Raw genomic sequence first — 13,991 nt, forward strand, 5'->3', positions numbered from 1 at the left:
CTTTGGGATACGGTGCCTTACTGTGGGGAATCCCCATTCGATGGAGATTCATGACAAATATTCCTTTCTTTTCAAGAATAATTAAGTCTACTACCATAATTTTCGCGGGGATTTGACTCATTTCCTTTTGAATAAACAGTAATAGTCAAACATATCCGATAAATGCAGTTTATTTCGTTGTTACAAACAATCCTCGCTTAAGAAAGAAACCTCCAAAACACGTCACTCAATCTAGCTAAGAGTATCTAGGAGATTATAAACTGTTTATATTCTCTTGGAGAATCTAAATCAACTACTGTAGTGTTAAGCTATTGCGAGTTGATTCTTGAGCTCATCCATCGAATTCAGAAACCACACGTCCGTTGAGTTTCTGAGGTGGTCTGAAGTTCCCACACATGAGGCCTCCCTCTCCGTTTTTCAATCTCCTCATGGCGTCGAACTGGAAAAAAATCACATTAATTGTGACTAGAAGATCGGAAAAAAACTACAGTTACAGAGGGTTGGGGACTGTTTAGGTATGGATAACTTTAAACACAAACGTTTGTGCTCTGTGAACTGTTAATAGCATAACTTTCACAAAGGAAAAAGGGTCCAATTTAGACACGTCAGGTACTGCTTATCGTCCTAAAATCGAACACTTGTGTCTAAAATATAAAATCAGACATTTGGTATCTAAAATAGAACACTAGTGTCTAGTAACGGACACTTGTGTCTTAAATCGGACACTTGTGTCTTAAATCGGACACTTGTGTCTTAAATCGGACACTTGTGTCTAAAATCTAAAATCGAACGCAAATTTCCGATTTCGAACATTCTTGTCTTAAATTGGACTTTAGTGCGTTTGAATGCTTTAGTAGGATATGTGAAACGCGTAAGCGCTAATTTTTCAGGAACTTAAATAGTGTTTAAATGTTAAAAAGCAGAAAAATAGCATAAAAATATTCTTACCAAAGGACCAGGGAATTTAATGGGTTCTTTCAGTACAATCCAGCGAACTGATTGATAACAGGGAGGGGTGGTAAGGGAACCCTTGTAGGAGTAGAACGATGAGAGGTCTTTCAGTTCAGGAACCAAGTCGAGCAGTGCTATGTATCTGACTGAAGCTTCGGCACCTGAGAGAGAAAGTGGTTGTATTAGCTGCCCTAATGTTATAAATGTTTAACCTTTTCGCTTCCAATATCTAGGTATAAATACTCGACACTGTCTGCCATATATTTTGTTTAATTTTGGTTCTGAAAATTTACTTTCAAATCAAAAAATACCTTTCCGTTGATGTTGTGTTACTTCTCATGAAACTTCTGCTCGAAAATCTATGGATGTTCTAGGGAGAAATTCTCTTTTGGTCACTATTAGGAGTAATGAGTTTGGCTGAGTAGTGTGGACACTCTGGATCCGTGATGGGAGAAGGATATTCTCAAGATATCGTCGTGTTAACGATCTTCGTATTTAAGTCATGTTTCGTATAACTTTTTTGTTTTTATTCCTTTTTTGTTTTTATTCCTTGCACGATACCCACACAGTGAGCAATGAAATGACAACATTAGAACTCCTGCGAGGAACCAACATCTACTTGTCAAAATGCAACGAGGATCAAAATGCACTGATAAGATATCGCCAAAACGCACCAATAGCAGCTAACTATCCCTTTATAGCGACGCGCAATCATTGAACCTCATCACGTGACGAAGACTAACAGTAGAACAGTGGAAACTTCTTTATCTCTAATTGATAGCTTGACCCTTGAATTTATAGAGACTCTTTGGTGTGACACAAACGGATATGTAAGCGGATATATAAAATGATACAAGCTGCCAATGCCTTACCAAAATCCCTTATTCTTCTCAGAGCATAGTAAAGTTTGAGGAGGGCATAATAGTGCTTTTTTCCTTTCCCTTTTTCTCTTTTCTTCTTTTCCTGAAATAGGTAGCATGTTTTCACATTAAAGATCTCATCGTCTTAGAAGTTTTTAACTGAAAGATGTTCCTCTTGGAGTGATGAACTCCATCTCCCAAGCAAATGTTTAGCATTAGTCCCCTAACTATTGAAATCTGACCCTTGTTGCTGTCTTTTGTACAATATGTAGTATGAAGTCTTACTTGCGCGCCAACGTCAAGCGTTACCAACTCTAATGTTTGTCGTGGAGCGGGAATGAATCCCTTGAAACTGTACGGGGTATTTTTTACAGGTATGCAAATGATCTCACTAAAGAAAAGCTGTTGATGTACATTTTTCTTCAAAAGGAAAATTGAAAATCGCAATTGAGGAAATTTTCAATTTCCTCAATTGCGATGACTTCAACTTCAACTTTACCTCTCTACCCCAGTCTTTCCCAACCCTTACCGACTCCACCGTGCGGCTGATTCCTTTCATTTTAGGAACAGTTGCTTTTCTAGGAAAATGTTTTATTTTTCCAAATTCATCACTAACAAAATACCTGGTAAATATAATATAGCAACATATATGATATTTCCATACATACCTCAAAGAAAACGCCAATCACAGCCAGTCCATCGGATTGGGACGCAGCGGTATCAAAATCAGCGTACTTTGTGTTATAAGTCACCAAATGGAGCTAAAAGACGATAAATTGAAATTATACATGAAGTACAATATTGTAAATAGTTCCTCTCTGATCTGCCGACCAGATGCCAAACTAGAGCCATACACGATTAATAGCCATTCGCGTTTTCCACGCTTCACACAGTTTGCTTCATAGCCAGACATATTTTCAAGTCTTGTACCCAGACCTTCCACGGATAAGCACTAAACGGTGATAGACTTGGGCACGATATTAGATACTTTCCTCTGTTGTGATTGGTAAATGTCATCTTGCTTTGACTGACGGTACTCAATGAAATTGAAGTAAGAAAGCCAATATGAAAAATTCGAGACTTTGACAGGACGACTTTAGAGACCGGTCGTTATCGCCTGAAGGGGGATGGGAGGGGGTGGAGGGGGGGATGGTAGGGGTTGGAGGGAGAATGGGAGCCGGAGGAGGAGGAGGAGGGATGATAGGGGGTGGAGGGGGGATTGTAGGGGGTGGAGGAAGAATGGGAGCTTGAGGAGGAGGGATGGGAGGGGGTGGAAGGGGGACTGTAAGGGTGGAGGGATAATAAGCGCTGGAGTGGGGGGGATGGTAGGGGGTGGAGGGGGTAAGGGAGCCGGAGGAGGGGGATGGTAGGGGGTGGAAGGGGATGGTAGGGGTTTGAGGGGGGATGTAGGGGTGGAGGGGTAATGGGAGCTGGAGGAGGGGGATAATGGGAGTGGAGGGGTGATGGGAGCTGGAGGAGGGGGGATGGTAGGGGTGGAGGGGGATGTAAAGGGTGGAGGGAGATGGAAGGGGTGAAGGGGGATGGTAGGGGTTTGAGGGGGGATGTTGTGGGGTGGAGGGGTAACGGGAGCTGGAGGAGGGGGATAATGGGGGTGAAGGGGTAATGAGAGCCAGAGGAGGGGGATGGTAGGGGGTGGAGGGGGATGATTGGGGGTGGAGAGAGATGGGAGCTGGAGGAGGGGGGATGGTAGGGGTGGAGGGGGATGTAAAGGGTGGAGGGAGATGGAAGGGGTGAAAGGGGATGGTAGGGGTTTGAGGGGGGATGGTGGGGGGTGGAGGGGTAACGGGAGCTGTAGGAAGGGGATAATGGGGGTGAAGGGGTAATGAGAGCCAGAGGAGGGGGATGGTAGGGGGTGGAGGGGGATGATTGGGGGTGGAGAGAGATGGGAGCTGGAGGAGGGGGGATGGTAGGGGTGGAGGGGTTATGGGAGCTGGAGGAGGGGGATGGTAGGGGGTGGAGGGGGGATGGTAGGGGTGGAGGGAGAATGGGAGCTTGAAGAGGGGGGATGGTAGGGGTGGAGGGGTAATGGGAGCTGGAGGAGGGGGGATGGTAGGGGGTGGAGGGAGAATGGGAGCTTGGGGAGGGGGGATGGTAGGTGGAAGGGGAATGGGTGCTGGAGGAGGGGGGATGTAGGATGTGGAGGGGGAATGGGAACTGGAGGAGGGGGGATGGTAGGGGGTGGAGGGGACGGAAGCTGGAGGATTTTGATTGGGTCATGATAAAATTTTCCGACCCCTCCGAAGGCTCTGTAAATATGCCCATATTTCCCCCTCATCGGCAGTTAATGGCAGTCGTTTTTTCAATAGTCCTCCCATTTGTATTTTGTTGGGAACGACTAATTCCCTCCTCCGTTTCCCCTGAAAACCGTGTAATCCATCCTCCAACAAAAAAACCTTCACTCCTTCCCTAGGTGAGGTGATCAATATATAATGACTAGTCCCTAAGCACCTGTGAGAGAGAGGAACAATTTGTCACGAATGTTTTCAGTTAGTGGTCGTAATGCTAACGTATGGAAAACAAAAAGTTTCGAGAGCTACTATTGCGCACCTCTCCAGGATATGGCTTTCCGTTCACAAGGTGTTCTGATCCCGCGTCGTAATCACAACCGAAATGAAAGTGGAACTGCTGGAGCATAAACACGCTATATCCAAGGGGACCCCCGGTGAGTTTAGCCTTGCCTTTGAGCTTGTCAATAGTTAGGGTAGGCGAATGACCATTGTTTTTTATAGCTCCACTGACCATTCCATTTCTGTTCTTGGTTGCAAATCGGAGTCCCTTGAGACTTGCATCTTTCTTAACCGGAGTTTCGATATTTATGGGGGACTGGGCGGTGTAATCGCAGCATTTTGAAACTTTACCCCAGTCAGGTGGACCATAACCTGTTAGGAATATCAGCGTTAATAGGAAAATAAGGGATTATGTTAAATAGATTTTTGAGCAAAAAGTAAACACTATGTTTTCGTTAGTTTGTATGAGCAGTATTATAGTCTGGTACCCAGACATTCCACGGCCGAGCGGATACATTTCAGTTGGTTACACGGTAGGATCTGGATACGAGATTTATTTACAATAGTTTTAAAGCATGCGAAAAATCTTGAATATCTGGAATAAACCAGCATACAGTAAATGAATTGTTAATCTATACTTCAAGACTCTGTTGTCTGTACCGTGACGGTCTGTTTCCCCGTACTTCCACTTTGCTCCTGTTGAGATGAAGAAGGAATGAAACGTATGTCATCAGATACAATCACGCCGCAGAAAGTCGCTTCCTTTAAAGCCAATTAAGATCAAGCTGGACTCGAAGGGTTTAAAACGAGAATTTTTTAAATTTTCCCCAGCTAGAGAAGGTCTTATTATCATTGGAGACTTTTAGATAAGGAACTCCAGCTTTACCCTCTTCTCAACATTCATTGCCTTGATCGTTTTGGCGGGCTTGCCTTTCAAAATTGCCGGTACCAGTTTTTTGTTTGACGTCTGGCTGAAAGAAAGACTATAAATTTCACGAGTATCGCGGGATAAATTAGAAAAAAAGAGATGACACTTCAAGTGATGAGCGTCAAACATTGCAAGTATTGTTGACATGTCTCCAGGCAACGGTGCTGCTGTTCACAGCAGTCACTATCAAGATGCATTTTCACCCACACCAAAGTCATACAACTAGATGAACACATCTCATTTGATGAAATGAAAATTAAAAAAACAAGAACAAGTCTTTTCTAGTTTCAAGGACAGCTAAAGGGATTGATCAGTGAGCTATTCCTGCCTTTTCACATCTTGCTTTTACGAGGGGTATTTTTCCCCCATTGTTTTCAAGAGTGTTTTAAACGAATAGCGACTTCCAACGATCAATTGCATTAATAAAAACAATGAATAAATTTTCTGTCTGTCAAGAATGGTTCCCTCAAATGAATTCTTGAACTTTGGCAAGAGATAACACGTTTTTTTCATAAAACGAGTCATTTTACCCTCAGAAGCCACAGATACAGTCACCAGCGCAAACAGTACAGTAGCTGACAGCATCCTTATTCTGTGGAATGAAGAGTAATTAGAAAATAAATTTAGAAATACAATCAAATCGTAATGTTAATATTCAAATTTGGTTACAATTTGAGAAATTCTTCGCTTTGCTTTTGCGTTACAACAATTACATGAAAGTAAGTGACGCCGGTGTAAGTGTGGAGGTGTAACAATTCATAGTTGTTTACCACTTTTAAGTGGAGATTCCTATTCCTTTCCTCACTTGTTCTTTTTAGTTCATGACTGTTAATCTCACTGGGACAAGAAAAGACCAACGTTGCTTTTCATGACGAACTGATTCCTGCTGATTTCCTTGAGGGCAACTATGTATAATTAACAAGTGGCCGCCTGTTTGTGTTTCTTTTTGCTTGTTTAGAGAAGAAATAATGACTAAACGCTCGACTGAGGAGCGTTCACTCGGGCTTCGTATCAAGCGTTCTACTTGAGCATTCACCACGGGTAAAATTTAAACGAAACTACATCTGGGACCTGGGTGGGGAATTTTCGATGTCGATCACTCCAGTGCCACTTTTTGACGGTTATTTGTGCCAATAGTTAGTTTGTTTACTCGCGTGAAAACAATATTTTATTAGCCTGTGTACAGCCGCTCCCTCCCCGCAAAAAGATCGGGACGTCTCTCTCCTCGACTTTTTTGAGTGGAGGGAGCGGCTTTACACAGGCTATATTTTATTCACTCTCTGGGGTCGTTCGTAAAATGTAATGTGAATACTACACTTCCCAGTTGAGTGCGACACCACGTAAGTTACCATTCAAAGTTTAGACGTCAAAACTTGGACATTTCCGATGGCAACGGGAATGTATCTAATGGAATAGATCATATTCTACAGGTACATTGCATATTGCACCTTTAATTTTTTCTCCGTTGTCCTTTAGGCGTGACCACAATCTTCTCAAATACTATTCGCTGAGCTATTAGTATTTGTTCTCGTTTTTCTAGTGAGGATAGTTCAGTCTGTGGGTATTTCATCCACATACATATTATTCATTACAGCCTGAAAGGTAATTTTCCTTTTACGACTTCTGAATGACATGTGTTGCATATATACTGTTTTCCATCAAATGCCTGTTGAATATTGAAATATGTTATGCAAGGGTACTTCAAGGGTAATTTTCCTTTTACGACTTCTGAATGACATGTGTTGCATATATACTGTTTTCCATCAAATGCCTGTTGAATATTGAAATATGTTATGCAAGGGTACTTCATGTTTATGCATGTTATTACTGATTTCTTATAAAGTATTTGATTACAGACAGTACATGTAAAATAAGGGCTTCTCTTATTTTCCTCTTAAACTGGTTAACTCAATTCAGCCGATCTGGCTTTCACTAATTCCTCATTGCGTTGGGAAAGTAATTCATACTTCTTTGTAGCATTCATAGTTGAATATTTTCTTTCAATATATTATAGAAACCTTTTTCAGGAATAAAATAAAACATACATATCTTTTATTCTGTGTTTTCTTATGATGCGTTTCCTTTCAATTTTAGTAATTTTACATAAACAGCAAATTAATAGTGCATTTTATTCCATTGTCTGACATTCCTGTTTATTTCGAATATTGTTAATTTCCTCAACTAGATTACTCACACCACGAATGTGTTTTGTCTGTTTCATTGCGAGTGAATGAGCTGACTGTCTTCATATGTCAGAAGAGAAAACAATTGCTTTACTTTTGTATTTTGTTGATGAATAAAAGCTATACTGTGACTTGACATCCACATTAAAAAGCCTGTTTTTACGATTTGGTTCCTTAAAATCAAGGTCTCTAGAGATATCCTGCTTTCAGTTAAATTATTCAATTCTCCGTGACTTGCTTCATTGACGTGTACATTTATCTCAGAGCCAAAAATTGTAACACTGTCAGACATGGTAATTAATATTAAACATTGCTTACTGTGCATTGTATTGTTAAGCTGAGATCCATTTTCAATAATTGAATCTAAGGTGTTTGAGTTCCAGTAACTACAAGGTGAAATGATCAAGTAACATATTTAATGAGGAACTACTGCAAAACAGTGGTCTTTGTAACACTTGTGTTGACCTGATGATCTCTTTGATACCTCTCTCACATTGTTGCTTATTGCCGTCATATTTTGTAATTTATAAAACTTATAGTTCATACAGATCAGTTGCTCCATATAAACTTTGAAAGTAATGCACTAAGTTGTCTGTAGATGATATACCTAATAGAACACATGTCCCTTGAACGTGACTTGTACTATAAACATCTCTAGCAAGCGATCTGCACAGTAACTGATACCCACAGCAATACATCCAACTGTTAAAATAAATGACCTATACCGTTCTGATATCAATGACTCAAAAGCTCTTTTCAGGCCCATACCGTATTGATATTCCTCAATGGTAGGCTCATCATGGACATTACCAATGTAACTTTCACTGTATTCTAGCTGGTAATCTTCCCCTAGAACTGTAAGCATTGATGGTAAATCTGCTAGCAGTAAAAATGATTGTCTTGATAATTGTGACAAACTGCTATATAGTTTACTTCCAATATGCATTATTTGTTTCAATTCATTGGGATTGCCTATTCCTTTCATACTGTGGTATATTGATGCACATAAACTCATTACAACACATTGTTGCCTTGCATTTTGTCCAAATACAACAACATCCCCTTGACTATATGGTGCTTTTATTGTTTTACGGGGATCCACATGGTGCATACCAGGATCAGGGTTTTCTTTATATCATTAGAGAACTTGTTCATTGCACAATTGCCTCTGTGAATTACATCCATGTACTCACTATATGGGAAATTACGCGAAAAGAACCTTAAGTATTAGAGATATTTCTTTTCATGTTTATCTCTACTTGAATTGTAGACATATCTCATTCAAGAGTTAACATTTCTAGTTCTAAAAATTGGTTTCCTTCTCATTTTTTGTACAAACCTGACTCTTGTGTTGTGTGTACTTTTCTTTCGTGTTGTATTATTTTTAATAAGATCATTGACTTTCGATTACTTTGGTACCTTTTTACTAAGACGGCTCCGTACATAACTCTGCAGTTTTCTACTTTTCTGAGAGAGACGTTTTAACATCTTCACTGCTACTCTTTTTTTTGCTTGGTTCACGATCACGTTTATAGCCATGACATTAACACAAAACACGAGTACAATTATAATATACTTACTTAGCAAAACGAGATCTGAATTGTTGTACTTTTATTGACACTGCAACACTATTATGTTCATGTACATTAGTCATATTGACAACTTTTTCTAGTAGATCACAGTCATCAAGAGTATTCATGTCTTCTACTAAGTACATACAACTCCATACGTAGAGCAAACCAACATTCACGATCGCTTGTACAATAATAATAGTGATTATGTACGAAGTACCAAATCGTACCTTACAAGTATTGAACCCAATAAAAACCAATAACAGGAACAGGATATTTAACGGAAGAGCTAAGCTAAGATATTTAACCTTACTATTCAAGTTGCTTCTGTCAGTATCCTTATCCAATTCGCTGTTGTTAGAACCACCTTCGAAATTGTGTTCACGAACATTCTTGATTTTTACAGCAAGTGAGGTGTTCGTCTCAGCATCATAGTTTGTTGTTAAATCGGCTGTCACGGGTTTGCTAGTATTTTCGTAGTTTGAACTCACATTTGGCTCAGTTATATCGTGAGAGCTAGTATGAACTTCGCACATTTGGTTAGCCGTGGACCGGCCCATTCCGAAAACTCTCGACATCATCTAGTGTGGGCCTACCACGAACGGCGTGTGCGTTTATATGTGAGATGAGGGTATAGGACAGAAATCTTTGCGATGTGGTCTTCACAAGACACAGCATTCTGTAAATGATGTTGTTTACGAAGAGCGAGCACACGATAACACAAGTTGTCGCACTCTTATCCCCAGTTTCCACGGTTTACGCAAGGAACGCCTGGGACCATGGCCCCCCTTTTGGCGACCAAGAACGAATTATATTTTAAGACTCGGGCTTTCCTACGGAATGTCCATTCGCCGATAGCTTTTACCCTCTGGTAAGGTGGAAAAAGACAGGTTCGTTTATTTGAAGGGGAGATATTGATCTCGATGACTACTCTTCTTTAACCGAATCACTTAAGTAACTGTACCGTGGATGATTTTGTTTGACATGTTACATATGTAAACACATCTCGATTGTCGACTGCGGAAATGCCGCATAATTTTAGGTACCCTCATCTTCTTTCAACCTTTGATGCGATAGGAAAGTAACTCAGAGAAACAGCATGGTTTCTCCCAGAGTTCTGGCTGAAAGTTATAATTCAGGATAACAATACCACCCGCTATAGCTGCCTGCGGTTATCGTGAGTCACTCGGTTGAGACTAAGAAGCTGCAAGAACTTTAAATAGAATGCAAGAATGTATCTGCTGTCGGTTTTTGAAACGAAAGGCTTGAACAGTAATTGGTGACAGGTCAGAAATGGAATCAAAGCGAAAAGCACGAACTAAGCACAACCACAAACATAATATAAAAACCCTGAGAGAGACAGTGAAGTTTGTTATGATGTTTGTTAACAGGATGATAAATTACTTTTCATTAAACGGCCCGCGGTTTAGGATTGGTCTTCTCGAAGAAGATAAATGCTCAATTTCTGTACATGAATGTCCAGTTACCGAAAAAAATTTTTTGAATGATCAATAGCCTTTACTCTTTCGGATGCAAATGCTGTTGGAATGAATTTGGTGGGATGTCAAGCTTTGCCCACCGAAAATATTTGTGCAAATAAGGCTAAGGAGGACCTGAGATCGCTTGGCAATTATTAACTGTTTGAGAAGATGACCTTTACGCGATTTGGTTAGCTATGTTCACAGCAAAACGCACGTATGAGAACGTTTGACGAAGTAGCTTTTACCTGAGACGTTTAGGAGAAAAAATGATTGTGCCAAAATTGTTATTGTGAGTCATGCGGTTGAGACCAAGAAATTGCGAGAAACTTCGACATAATCGCTTCACACGTGGGAGTCATAAATTAACTTGCTCTGATGGGTGCTTTGACCAGAAACAGTGTTCCAGAAAGAAATTAAAGCAAAAGGCACAGGCTAGCTTCAAATAAAAACTTAATGAAGAAATGAATATACATGGATAATGAATCAACCCACTATAAAAAAAAATTGATGATCGAAGTGTGCAAGTATGTTGCTGTACGTGGAGAGCAAAAAAAGCACGTAATTCGAAAATCGCTAGTGACGTGTTCCTCAGTCGAGAAAGACGACGTATAAGTTAGCTCGAGTTTCCATGTTGTTTGACTAAATGACAAATTTCTTTTCGTCAGAGTAATGGGACAAAGACTTCAAGCGGACAACCCAATCATTGGCAAATGAAGCGCAGTTTCCGCATAGAACTGATGAAGGCTCTTTTTTTCTAGGGCCAAGGACAAGTATTGAGCTTTTTGGGAAGAAAATGTTTCTTTTGTAATTAAAGCAGTAACCTTACATTTGAGTTTTAATCATGATAACTGATCCAAAGATGTTTGAATTTTCCAGACAAGCACATAACTTTTCGAATTCGAATTCGCTTTGACTTCTAATTTCACAAACGAAAACTATGCCCCATGAGTCAGAAGAGGGATCTAGAGTTATCATCATCACAAATGACATCTTAACAATTTTTCCATATCATTACCTTTGTCAAGCTTTGCCAGGAAAGGATGAAATATACAAGTGGAAACTGGATGAATCTTGGCCGCACGCCAACACTGAGAGAAGTAAACCAAATAGATTCATAAGGAACCGCCCATCAGAACAAACTAACTGTCACGGACCGTTATGCATGGTCAATTCGAAGTTAATGCTCAACTACCGTAAACTGATGTCCAGTCGCCGAAAAAAATCCTTTTTAGTAAGTGATCAGTAGCTTTTACCCTCTGGTACGGTGGGAAAAGACAGGTTCGTTTATTTGAAGGGGATGATCTCGATGACTACTCTTCTTTAACCGAATCACTCAAGTAACTGTAGCGTGGATAATTTCGTATGACATATTGCGTATGTAAACACATCTCGATTGTCGACTGCGGAAATGACGCATAATTTTAGGCAACTTCATCTTCTTTCAACCTTTGATAGGATTAAGGAAAGTAACTCAGAGAAACAGCATGGTTTCTCTTAGAGTTCTGGCTGAAAGTTATAACTCAGGATAACAATACCGTCCACTATAGCTGCCTGCAGTTATCGTGAGTCACTCAGTTGAGACCAAGAAGCTGCGAGAACTTCAATTAGAATGCAAGAATGTATCTGCTGTCAGTTGTTGAAACGAAAGGCTTTAACAGTGACAGGTCAGAAATGGAATCAAGCGAAAAGCACGAACTTAGTAATAATATGATAATATTGGAATTGTAATATAGCATATTTTATTTTATTTTAGCTTATTTTCTCGAAGATATTAGCTCTACAACTACAATGTGAATTTCGAGCTTGAATAAAGTATATGTATGTATGTATGTATGCAAGTGTAGTATACCGGAAGCGGAAATAGGGTATACTGTTATCCTAATAAGTAGTTTGATATTATGGGATGCAATCACAGAGACACCTCGTGCTTGAGAAGGAGTAAAAAAAAATACAAATGAACGAGTTCATGTGTTGCGTAATAACAAAGCTGTTCTGCTGCTTTCTGATCTTGAACCAAACACACCACATTTGGCGACAAGGAAAACGGATAGTTGAATCGCCGAGCGGCTGCTGAAGTGGACACGAGTTTAAACAGTGGATAAAACTCAAACAAATGGCTGTATGTTTAAGTGGATTGCCAGGATTGCCTGTGTTCGACGCTATCGGCGAACCAGTGACACATGCACAACGTTGGATTACATGGAGAGCTGAATTCGAACTGTATGTCACTGCTTCGGGGATTAGCGACCCAACTCAAAAGAGAGCTCTTTTACTTCACCTTGCCGGACTCAGAGTCCGAAATATCTTCAACAACTCAATTTCTGCTAACGTTCGCGGCGGAGCTTAAGACTATGAAAAAGTTAGAACAGCTTATCGGAATACTTCAAACTAAGAAAGAACGCTCCAATGGCAAGACAGAACTTTTTAGCGGCAAAACCATCGGCTGGTGAAACCATCAACAATTTTATTACCCGTCTGCAGAAACTCGCGGAACGTTGTGACTACGAAGGCGAACAGGATAACCAGGTTAGAGATCGTGCAATTTCTTTCACAAAAGATAGAAACCTAAAGGCCAAACTGTACCGTGATGGAAACTCTGACTCTTAACAAACTTATGGAAATTTTGAGCCAATTCCACGATAAGGAAGCTCTTATTCTCGTACCAGAATTTCAAGTCAATCACATTGCCCCTGATTAAGTGGGCCACTATGCAAAGGAATGCCTTCGCTCACATGATCACAAATGTTTAAAATGCGGCAATTTCGGTCATTTTGAAGAATACTGTAAGACTAAACAGATCAAGGAAAGTAGGCAAAACCGTAGTTCAGGCCAATCTCCTGGAGGTTCCCGCGAAAAACCCAGACATGGAAGAAGGGGAAGGAAACCCACAGAGCCAGCGTAATGTACGCCAAGTAACTGAGGAAACAATGGATCCAAACTATGCAAACAGTGATGATTTCTATGTGTTCAGCGCAAGGAACAGTGAAGGAGAGAATACTAAAGAGATGCTGATTGAAGATAAGCCTGTAAACGTTATAATAGATTCAGGAGCAAATTGTAATTTAATGTCAGAAGAAATGTTTAAATCTATTATCGGGGTAATGCTATCCTGCTAGAGTGTAATAAGAGATTTTATGCTTATGCTTCTGTAGAGCCACTCAAACTCAGAAGAAAGTATAATTCAACTGTACAAGTACTGCAAACCAGTATATCCCTTAGTGTCGAGTTTTACATCACTCGCGACAAAGCAGCGACGCTAGTAGGTCGTGAGACTTCTGAGTTGCTGGGCGTGCTAAGAGTGGGTGTCCCCATCAATAGCTGTGAAGCGAAGCATGAAGCCCTGAGAGACACAGCAAACCAATCACAAAGGAAGGCTACGCTTGAAACAAAATTCCCCAAAGTGTTTGAGGGACTGGGCAAACTGAAAGGCTATCAGCTAAAACTTCACATAGAGGGGAGTGTTTAGCCTATAGCCCAGCCGGTGCGTCG

General features: G+C 40.5%; 1 protein-coding gene and 1 pseudogene across 3 annotated transcripts; both read right to left on the reverse strand.

Moving 5' to 3' along the window:
* Positions 1-160: 160 nt before the first annotated feature.
* On the reverse strand, positions 161-11,594 carry LOC131774585 (carbonic anhydrase 2-like). 3 transcript variants are annotated; one of them, XM_059090638.2, is made up of 8 exons: positions 11,518-11,594; positions 5,798-5,859; positions 5,000-5,035; positions 4,380-4,711; positions 2,480-2,572; positions 1,824-1,914; positions 949-1,112; positions 161-439 (listed from the first exon to the last, which is right to left on the reverse strand). In XM_059090638.2, exons 2-8 carry the CDS (start codon positions 5,850-5,852, stop codon positions 332-334), a joined length of 879 nt encoding a protein of 292 aa, XP_058946621.2. In that variant the 5' UTR covers positions 5,853-5,859; positions 11,518-11,594; the 3' UTR covers positions 161-331. The 3 variants fall into 3 exon arrangements, with proteins under 3 accessions (XP_058946621.2, XP_058946628.2, XP_058946637.2); XM_059090645.2 differs by lacking the exon at positions 11,518-11,594 and adding an exon at positions 9,335-9,448; XM_059090654.2 differs by lacking the exon at positions 11,518-11,594 and adding an exon at positions 9,330-9,448.
* On the reverse strand, positions 8,732-9,699 carry LOC131775311 (uncharacterized; annotated as a pseudogene).
* Positions 11,595-13,991: the final 2,397 nt, after the last annotated feature.

Source organism: Pocillopora verrucosa, chromosome 7 (genome assembly GCF_036669915.1).
Source record: "Pocillopora verrucosa isolate sample1 chromosome 7, ASM3666991v2, whole genome shotgun sequence".
NCBI lineage: Eukaryota > Metazoa > Cnidaria > Anthozoa > Scleractinia > Pocilloporidae > Pocillopora > Pocillopora verrucosa.

Bases quoted from the DNA above. Each gene is read 5' to 3' on its own strand.
- LOC131774585 (XM_059090638.2), bottom strand. From the start codon at position 5,852: ATGCTGTCAGCTACTGTACTGTTTGCGCTGGTGACTGTATCTGTGGCT. The intron at 1,915-2,479 runs GTATGTATGGAA...TACCTATTTCAG, and splicing joins TGATTGGCGTTTTCTTTGAG to GAAAAGAAGAAAAGAGAAAA. The intron at 1,113-1,823 runs GTAAGGCATTGG...TTTCTCTCTCAG, and splicing joins GAGAAGAATAAGGGATTTTG to GTGCCGAAGCTTCAGTCAGA.